This window comes from Arvicola amphibius, chromosome 5 (assembly GCF_903992535.2).
Source record: "Arvicola amphibius chromosome 5, mArvAmp1.2, whole genome shotgun sequence".
Lineage (NCBI taxonomy): Eukaryota > Metazoa > Chordata > Mammalia > Rodentia > Cricetidae > Arvicola > Arvicola amphibius.
The window spans coordinates 134,937,961-134,948,387 of NC_052051.1; the positions used below are offsets into that span (position 1 = coordinate 134,937,961).

The window sequence follows — 10,427 nt, forward strand, 5'->3', positions numbered from 1 at the left end:
CTCTGTGAGTTCGAGGCCAGCCTGGTCTACAAGAGCTAGTTCCAGGCCAAGCTCTAAAAAAAAGCTGCAGAGAAACCCTGTCTCGAAAAACCAAAAAAAATAAAAAATAAAAATTACCTTTCAAGGGTTGTTTTCCTGCCTATCTAAGTCAGCTGCTTCAGCTGCTTGTTGTCCCTGCTTCCAAAGGCCACATTCCACTCTGTTATTTTATGACTGGCCATCATTTGCTGCCAAGAAATGAAGAGATAACAGAATGAAAAACAGCCGATAGTTTCATTTTCTCTTTCTTCTTCTTGGAAGGCAATATAGAAAAACAGCAAGATCCATACGCTTAGATGATTGGTCAAAACCCACTGAGAGGGAAAGGGCAAAAGTCAGAAGAGTGTATAAGTCCCGCCCTGCTGCCTTGAACCTGTCGCTTTTCCACAGAGGAAGCAGAGAGGGGATTCAAGAGAAAAGACTGTAGCACAGCAGAGCGTGGTTCCTGCAGCTGAACCTGGTGAGGAAATCCACTGGTCACAGGATAATCTGGTAAGTGGACAGCAGCATTCAGATCTACCTTTGAACAACCCTCACCATCTCTGAAGAGATGATAGATAACAAGACATTTAGAAACATGTCCTGAGAGTGAGGGGCCTCAGTTTGGAAGCTAAGGAATTAAATAGTTGATCATGAACTAGGAAGCAATTTTAGATGAGAGTTAATAAACCTCCTACACAATGCAGACATATTCCATTACTTATTAACAACCATTTTTTTTTTGGAGAGGAATAAGAGACAAGCCAAAACAACTTAGGAAGCAGGCAGGATTGGTTTGTGGATGGTCTTAGCCAATCATTCAGGTTGAGGCAGACATAAAGGAAATGATCTCAATATTGATTTTGGTAAAAACTCAAGTTGTTTTGGCTTGTCTCTTATTCCTCTCCAAAAAAAAATGGTTGTTAATAAGTAATGGAATATGTCTGCATTGTGTAGGAGGTTTATTAACTCTCATCTAAAATTGCTTCCTAGTTCATGATCAACTATTTAATTCCTTACATCCCAAAGCCTCCTATCTGTGGAGAAGAGGTCTCTCTGCACACAGCTTCTGCTGAAGCTGGCTGTGGAAATCTGTGTCTGAAGAATCTTCACCATGGTTTTCTTTACTGTCAAGCAGGAGTGCTAAGATCTTCTCTCCATCCGTGAGAACCTGAGCTGTGTCAGGATGTGGTGACAGCTGACATTTAGGCAGGCATCATTTTTTATTTTTTATTTACTTAATTTTTTATTAATTAAAAGAAATACCAATCCAAATTTCCACTTCCTCCCCTCCTCCCAGTCCCCCTCCCTCTCCCTCCACAGACCCTCCCACCTCACCCCTCCAGCCCTAAGGGAGTGCCATGCACTCTGCCCTGTGAAAAGTCCAAGGCCCTCCCTACTGAGTCTAGGTTGAGCAAGGTTGACATCAAAAGAGAATAGAATCCCATGAAGCCGGTGTCTGCAGTAGAGACACATCCCAGTGTCACTATCAGTGGTCCCCCAGTCTGCCCCAGCTGTCAACCCCCTTCAGGGGGGCTTGGTTGATCCCATGCTTGTTCACTCTCAGTCCAGTTAGAGTTGGTGAGCTCCCATTAGCTCAAGCAAACTGTCTCAGTGGATGAAAGTGTGGCACATCTACACATTAGAGTACTACTCAGCAGTAAAAAAAAAAAATAGCGACATCTTGAATTTTGCATGCAAATGGACGGAATGAGAAAACATTATCCTGAGTGAGGAAACCCAGACCCCAAAAAAACGGATATGGTATGTACTCACTCATAAGTGGATACTAGTCATAAACAAAGGGCAATGAGCCTATAGTTCAGGATCCTAGAGAAACTAAGTAATTAGGTGAACCCCCCAAAGAAACATATATAGACCCACCTGCAAACTGGAAGAAGACAAAATTTGGGAACAGGGAGGCAGGGGAAGAAGGAAGGGGAGAAGGGGGGTTGAGGAGAACTTGAGGGAATTGGGATAGTCGAGATGGAGAAAGGACAAATATAAGAGCAAGGAAAGAGATACCTTGATTGGGGGAGCCATTATGGAGTTAGCAAGAAATCTGGATCTAGAAAAGATGCCCAGGAATCCACAAGGATGACCCCAGCTAAGACCCTAAGCAATAGCGGAGAGGGTGCCTGAACTGGCCTTACCCTGTAGTCAGACTGATGACGATCTTAAATATCACCATAGAACCTTCATCCAACAACAGATGGGAACAGAGGCAATGACTCACATCGGAGCACTGGACTGAGCTCCCAAGGTCCAGTTGAAGAGTGGAAGGAGTGAGAACATAGGCAGGCATCATATTGTAATGCCTGCTGTGTCACACCACGGCCTTCTTGTTCCCTGTGTTCATAGTCAGTGGGAAGACCTTGCAGACAACTGTCACACTGCAGTCTGCATCACAGATCCAGGAGCTAGAACTGAAAGAATGAGAGAGAAAAACTGAAAAGATAATAACAGCTTGTGTGCTTCATGGACATGCTGTCTGTGTCCTGTGGGTGACTGTCACCTTCAATAGTAAATGAGGCTATGTAGTTTATCTAATCTGGTTTAGCTTCCCTTTCAGGACAATCTCTTAACCACCTCTTCCCATCCCGTGCCTGCAGTCAGACTGAACAAAGTTCTGCAGCTCTGGTTACCTGCACAGCTGTACCATTTGTCTTGTAGATTGCACAGGGGCTATATGTGCACTGAGTCTGTATGCGCTTGTACTCATATACAGTGTGATTCTAAGGACACCTCTGTTTTGTATTAAACTGTTTTTATGCTCTCTCCAGACTGCTGTCACTCACTGTCTATAATGTACTAAGACTTCAGGTTCCCACTGTGCAGTTAGAACTTCAGAACAGGCACAAGTGTTCACGGTAAAGCTCAAGTGTTTTCCTCACAGCCCCCTTTAATTGCCTGATGATATATCTGTGTGTTGATGGTCAAGAAGTGAGCAAGACAAAAGCACTTTCTGCTGCATGAGGTTCACTATTCTGTGGGAGGGTAACAGCAAATGAACGACAAATACACACTATGCAGCAGCAAGGGCTGTGGAGAAACTGAAACATTACAAAAGGATGACAAATGATAAGAAGAAGACATATGTGTACATCCCGATGTGACTATAAATCCTGCATCCTGCCTAACTGAAGCAGGACCTAGAGAAAGGTGATTAACAGCCCTGTGGTTACGGGGAGAGAACAAAAAGACATAGAAGCAGTCGCGAGGTTCAAAGTGATGAGATGAGAAGACAGCCCAAGACACCAGGGGGCTGGAATCCAGACACCAGAGGCTCCAGAAATGCAACAAGTATTCAAAGGTATAATGTATGGAGCATGTGCACTGTGTACCCAATGAATGTTCCCTGATGGAAACGGAAATCCTTGTGGTGCCTGTCAGAATTGCCTTGACATGGTATGATGTCAGTGTCACCAGGATAACTCTGGCTGATTGATCATCCATGTTACTGCAGAAACAATCCCAGGAAATATAGCAATATCGATGACATCATCAAAGCTGGAACTGAGGGCTGGAGAGATGGCTCAGAGGTTAAGAGCATTGCCTGCTCTTCCAAAGGTCCTGAGTTCAATTCCCAGCAACCACATGGTGGCTCACAACCATCTGTAATTGGGTCTGGTGCCCTCCTCTGGACTGCAGGCATACACACAGACAGAATATTGTATACATAATAAATAAATTTAAAAAAAAAAAAGCTGGAACTGAGGAGGTCTTGCAGAGAGTAAAGGAGGAGGAATGATCATTTGTAAGTGGATTAGGAAATAGAGCCTGAGTATGTGAACTACTTTGATATGGGAGAGGCAGAAAAAGGAGGCTCCAGGGTGACAATGGAGCATTTGCTGTTTCCATAACTGACTGTGAGGTCCATCGTGCTGTCATGGGAGGTCTTGTAAGCAGGTTTGTGGAAAATAAAGGGTAGAAATATGAGATCTGAGCCAGCTAAATGCCCAACAATTATACTCAGGTCCTTAGGCCTGGCAGCAAGTGTATTTACCTGCTGAGCCCTTACTGGACTTGAGCACAAGTTAGCCTCTCACTCACTACCAAAGATGACCCTCTTACTCTACTCCCTGCGTTCCAGAACTACAGGGATCCATGAGCACCTGCATTTGATGAGGTGCTGGAGATTGAACCCAAGGCCTTATTCATGCTGGGAAAGTTCTCTACCAATAGAACTACATCTCCAGGGCACAGTTAGACTGCTTTCATAAAATAAAAGGTTTAAAAAAATAGTGAATCTAAATGATGACTTGAAGACAAAAAAATATTGTATTAAATTCATCTTAATGCAGAATTTAAGGTATAAGATGTTTTGTATTATTTTAAGTTTATATTCTTCATGGAGATGAGCTCCATGTCATGAAAATGATAGAAGGAAAGTAAATCTAGGCAAAATTAGAATTATTTCAGCAAAACACAATCGCTGAACTTGTTAAATATTTTGAAAACAAAATAACACAGACAAAACCGGATTTGTGTGATCATTAGAGAGATTTGGCATTGATTAAACACTGATGTCAATTACCATTCATTGTTATTTATTTTTCCTTTTTTTTTTTTTTTTGGTTTTTCGAGACAGGGTTTCTCTGCAGCTTTTTTAGAGCCTGTCCTGGAACTAGCTCTTGTAGACCAGGCTGGCCTCGAACTCACAGAGATCCGCCTGCCTCTGCCTCCCGAGTGCTGGGATTAAAGGCATGCGCCACCACCGCCCGGCTCATTGTTATTTATTTTTCAGTGTGCAAAATTAGATGTATGTTAAATTTCTATTCATTTGAAAGCACACACTGAGGGAAGTGTGCACAGATGGAAAAGACATCTCGGATTTCATACAAAATATTCCAGTTCTAGTTAGATGCGACGCAGTTACTCATGATTTTATACTTGATTACTTGATGAAGCTGGCGAAAGGATATCTGTACATTTTATAATATTTTTATTTACTTAAGTATTATTTTTTTCTATAATGAAGGGTTTAATCGAGAGGTAGTAGAAATTTGTTTTGGTTTTCTTTCTAATTATAATTTAAACACTATGACCAAAAGAATTTCTAAAAGGGTTTTTGGACTTACACATTCTGCTAACAGTCCATCACTGGGGGAAGTCCGGGCAGAAACTCTGCAGGAGTAGAGGCAGGATCAGTGGGAGATGATGTGGCATTTCATTTGTTTTTTTTTTAATAAATAAAGCTTCCCTGAAGATCAGAGAGTAAAACAGCCTCAATGATCAGCCTTACAGACCAGGCAGAGGTAACAAACACCTTAAATCCAAGTAACCAAACTAGATGCCATAGAAACCAGGCAATATATGTCTTTAATCCCAGTGGTATGTGCCTTTAATCCCAGCCCTAGAGAGGATTATAAAATGGGAAGAAACAGCTCTCAGACATAATCACATTCTAAGATTCCTGGAAGCAGGGTCACCATTTCAGACTGACGTAGACATAGGAGCCAAATGGATGGCTGGTTTGTTCTTCTGGCCTTCAGGTTGTGGTGCAAGACAATTCTGTATTCTGTCAATTGTGTTTTAAATAAATTCTTATTGGCCAGTAGTCAGGCAGAAAGTATAGGTGGGACAACCAGACAGAAAGTAGAGGTGGGGCAAGGAGAACAGGAGAATTCTGGGAAGGAGGAAGCCCATTCCTCCATAGTCCTGTCCAGACACCGAACAAGCAGGATGTGACCTGCCCTGTTGAAAAAGATACTGACACATGTGGCTAACATATACTAGAATAATGGGCTAATATAAGTTATAAGAGCTAATATGAAGCCTGAGCTAATGGGCCAATCAGTTTATATCTAATGTAGACTCTCTGTGTGATTTTCTTTGAGGCATAACGGCTGTGGGAACTGGGCAGGATAGAAACCCCAACAAGCAGGCCCTCATGTTACAAGGTTGAACCCCAATTTCTTTCTCTGAGTTTTTAATTAATCGTGCTTCAAAGAGAATATTGTTTACTCTTCCTGCTCCCCATAGTTTGATAATGCTTTCTTAAATTACCCAGCCCAGAGGTGGTACCACCAAGAGTGGACTGGAAGCTCCCACATCAATATTTAATCAAGAAAATACCACATAAGGATGCACCTGGGCCAATCTGAAAGAGGTACTTTTCCAAATGAAATTTTTCTCCTTCAAAAGGACTGCAGCTTATATCTTGTTGATTAAAAATAATCAGCAAATGAACTTGCCTAAAGGTGAGATGGTCCTTCGGGGTTCCTGCTTCATGAAAGAGTCTGCCAGACATTCTGCAAGACAAAGAAAAAAGTGACTGACAAACTGCCAATATAGGTGGAACAGTCTGAAATTTCCTGCTTCATAGAAAAGTCTGCTGGGTATTATGGGCTTGTAGGCTAAAGATGGATGCCCCAACAATACAGAAGAACTTTGAGTAGTTGTCCAGGCAGCGAAAAGTCTCTGTCATCTTGATAGATTTGGAAGTTGCTTACAATGTACTTCCTCCTTACTTAGGTAATAGTATATCTTTCTGGAGTCTTTGATGGAGTTGAAGAATATGATAAACAATTAACATAAACAATTAAGTAGATATAAATACTGTAACTGTATTTCTTCTTTGATACCTATCTTGCTGTATGTAATTTTACTATGTTAAACTTAAAATCTTCCTTTTATTTAAACAGAAAGGGGGAAATGGTGTGGGAAGTCCTTCTATATATGTGTTGCTTTTATTGGTTAATGAATAAAGAATCTGCCTTGGCCTGTGGGGAAAAAAAGAAAAGAATCAGCATAATATATATGGTCAACATCAGAACACATCTGAGACTGCAACATAGAGAACTCAATGTTAAGCATAAAGGCTTCTTGAATATCTTGCAACTTACTCTCCCTTCTTTCTTTTAGGGCCCTTTTATCAACAGTCATGGATCAATTATTCTCTGATACATCTAAGAATGAAGACAGTGGAGATTTGGAGTCCAGCTTTACTGCATATTTTAAGAAGACCAAGAAAGAAAGCAAAATCATTCCTCAGGAAACCATTGATTCAATTGAGTTACACCTGACAAAAGGAAATATTCAGGGGGCAAACTCTATAATCAGGGATGCATTAAAAAATATCGATAATGCCCCAATAAACATTGCTGTCACTGGAGAGTTTGGAACAGGGAAGTCCAGCTTCATCAATGCCCTGAGAGGGGTTGGACCTGAAGAAGAAGGTGCAGCTGAAGTTGGGGTGGTAGCAACAACTATGAGGAGAACTCCATACAAACACCCCAAAATTCAAACTCTGACTTTATGGGACCTGCCTGGCATTGGAACTCTGAACTTTCTACCAAAAGATTATCTGGAGAAAATGAAATTCCAAGACTATGACTTCTTCATTATTCTTTGTGCCACGCGTTTTACAAAACTTGAACTAGACCTTGCCAAAACAATCAGATTTATGAAAAAGAATTATTACTTTGTGAGAACCAAGGTGGACCTGGATTTAGACTATGAGAAGAAATGCAAACCATGCACCTTTGACAGAGAAAAGACTATGCAGCAGATCAGAAGCATATGTGTGAACACCTTCAGTCAGAATAACATGGATGTATCACAGATTTTCTTGATTTCTAACAGACATTTATCTGACTATGATTTCCCAGTCCTGATGGACACCCTAGTAAAGGATCTTCCTGCTCAAAAGCGCCACAGTTTTATTCTTTCCTTGCCTAATATTACAGAACCAGCCATTGACAGAAAGCACAACTCTATGCAGCAGGCTGTCTGTTTGGAAGCCTGCAAGGCTGGATTTTTAGCTACTGTTCCTGTAGTTGGCATCCTCATGGATGATGTGGAGGAGCTGAAGGAGAAGTTAAACCACTACCGAGTCCTCTTTGGAGTAGATGATGAATCCCTGGAAGTCATGGCTAAGGATTTCCAAGTGCCTGTTGAACAACTGAGAAAAATCATTAAGTCTCCTTATTTATTAGAAACTAAGAAAGAAGAAACATTAAGAGAAATGCTTTTGAAATATTTGGAGAAACTTGCCTTAGGTAATGGAGGGTTCCTGGCTTCAGGTCTCTACTTTAGGAAAACCTTTTACTTGCAATTTCTGTTCCTTGACACAGTGACTGAAGATGCCAAAGTTCTCCTTAGAGAAACAAATTTAAGAAAGCATTTTAAACTCAACTCACCACAGCTGCTGACCATGACAAGAACAAATGATTACTATCAAGAAGTCATTAGATGAATTCCCCCTTCTGACATATTTTCTTTACTCTAGCCAAACGACTATCACCATGGAGAAACCTAAAGATATGGACCACGCTTCTTAATATGTCATAGTCTGACAACCCCAGTCCCTCTTCCTCTCTCTACCCTCCTTCCTGTCTTCAACTCCACATGTTGAGGAAAATTGTTTTAACTGGGCAAAGATGTGTTACATTTGTTTATGCTGCAGAATATGACCTTAACTGTGTAAAAACCATGGTACATTTTCTCATTCCAACATGGGGCCAGTACTTTTATGTAGGGCCTAAGAAAACTGAGGGAAAAAAAAGAACAAAAAAGAAGTTGTATGCTAAGAAAAAATAGTCAAAGTTAGGATCAGCATTCAAAGCTAATAACTCTATGTCATGGATTGGGAGCTAATTAGTGGCCCAAAAGAAAGATAGTCTGGTACATTCGCCTGCACACTTGAATACACACACACACACACACACATATGCGCATATCCACGAATGGACACATACAACACCCAAAATGCACAAACATACACAAAAGGTATGAATAAGTTCTTTGAAGCTAATTCCTACTAATAAACTAATCAAAACATTCTAATAAAAACTCAGGAATTTGGAGGCACTTTCCATGCATGTATGAGGACAAGAGCTCAATCTCCAGAACCCACATAAATGTTCAGTTAGTGTGGCAACCACCTTGTACTTCCACACTCAGAAGGCAGAAACAGTGCAACCATGGAGCAGGTTGGCTTGCTGGACTATGTCGATCTACAAGCTCAGGATTCATTTGCGAGAACCTGCCTTGGTGAAAAGGTAGAAAAGTAACTGAGCAGGACATAAGCCTGACATGTTCACACACATGTAAACATGTACACCCCTCACAGGGACACATTTTAAATATAAAATAATATTTAGGAAGTAAATAAAAATCACAAGTCCTAGAAAGTATAGAAACATAAATGTTTCATGAAGCTCTCCTCAAGGTTTACAAGTAGTCTGTACATTGTCTTAGTTTGTATCTCTGTTAATGGGATTAAACACTAGCTGTTGATACACAGTCAGTGAAGGAAGCTGTGTGAGGAGATTCCTGAGAGCTTGTGAGAAAACTCCAGGACAAAGACAAAAAGACAAAACCGCCTGGCTAAAGCCATCATAAAATTTACATATTTACATACAAGTTTTTGTAACTTCTATTCTTCCATAGCATGGGTTTTTTTGTGGAATGTGCTGTCGTGCCCCTCTGAGGTGGAATAAACAGGAGTGGGTCTTACTGTAGATTACCCGTCATCTTACCACTAATATTCAGGATGATATTTCCAAACAGAAGTTGTCCTCCTGACTCTATACTGCATAAACCCAGGTGACCTTGCCTTTGAGATTGATCATAACTTGAACTCAAGTGAGCTTGGCTCACATGATCTTGCTTGACCCCCAAAATGCCCTCAGAATATAAATTGTCTGATTCCCTGAATAAAGTTGGTTATTGCATGAGACTTAAGACCACTTCATTTTTAGGCCCACTCTCCCAAGTTCATGCCCCCAAATGCAGCAGAAACACTAACTAAATCACCCTGAGGGAGGAAAGTATTTACTTGGCCGCCCAGTTACAGTCTATCATTAAAAGAAGCCAAGGAACTGAAGTAGAGACTGTGAGGGAACACTGCTTACTAACTTGCTCTCCATGGCTTGTTCACCCTATTTTCTCACACATCCCAGGACCACATTCCTAGGGATGGCACTCACCACAGTGGGCTGGCTCCTCCTACATCATTTATCAGTCATGAAGATTTGGATTCCGGCTTCACTGCATATTTAAAGAAGTTTAGGGCAGAGAACAAAATCATTTCCCAGGAAACCATCAGGTCAATTGAGCATTATCTGACAAAAGGAAACATTTGGGGTGCTAAATCTGTAATGAGTGATGCATTAAGAAAATATTGATAATAGCTCATTCAGTATTGCTGAGATAGGAGAGTGTGGAGCAAGGGTTTCCATGGATTACCTCCATCTATTGTGATTGGAAGTTTGGCTGGGTGTATTAGTATGTGCTGGCATCTATGCTTTCTTAGAGTCTGAACAACATCTCTGCAGAGCCTTCTGTCTTCTAAGATCTCCATTGAGCAGTCTAGTGTTATTCTAATACATCGGCCTTTATATGTTATTTGGTTATTTTTTCCTTGCAGCATTTAGTATTCTTTCTTTATTCTGTACATGTAG

General features: G+C 41.0%; 1 protein-coding gene across 3 annotated transcripts; it reads left to right on the plus strand.

The window, feature by feature from the left end:
* The first annotated feature begins 248 nt into the window (after positions 1–248).
* LOC119814468 (interferon-inducible GTPase 1-like) lies at positions 249–9,703 on the plus strand. 3 transcript variants are annotated; one of them, XM_038330222.1, is made up of 3 exons: positions 249–531; positions 6,032–6,221; positions 6,886–9,703. In XM_038330222.1, exon 3 carries the CDS (start codon positions 6,905–6,907, stop codon positions 8,216–8,218), a length of 1,314 nt encoding a protein of 437 aa, XP_038186150.1. In that variant the 5' UTR covers positions 249–531; positions 6,032–6,221; positions 6,886–6,904; the 3' UTR covers positions 8,219–9,703. The 3 variants fall into 3 exon arrangements, with proteins under 3 accessions (XP_038186150.1, XP_038186149.1, XP_038186151.1); XM_038330221.1 differs by lacking the exon at positions 6,032–6,221; XM_038330223.1 differs by lacking the exons at positions 249–531; positions 6,032–6,221 and adding an exon at positions 6,352–6,495.
* Positions 9,704–10,427: the final 724 nt, after the last annotated feature.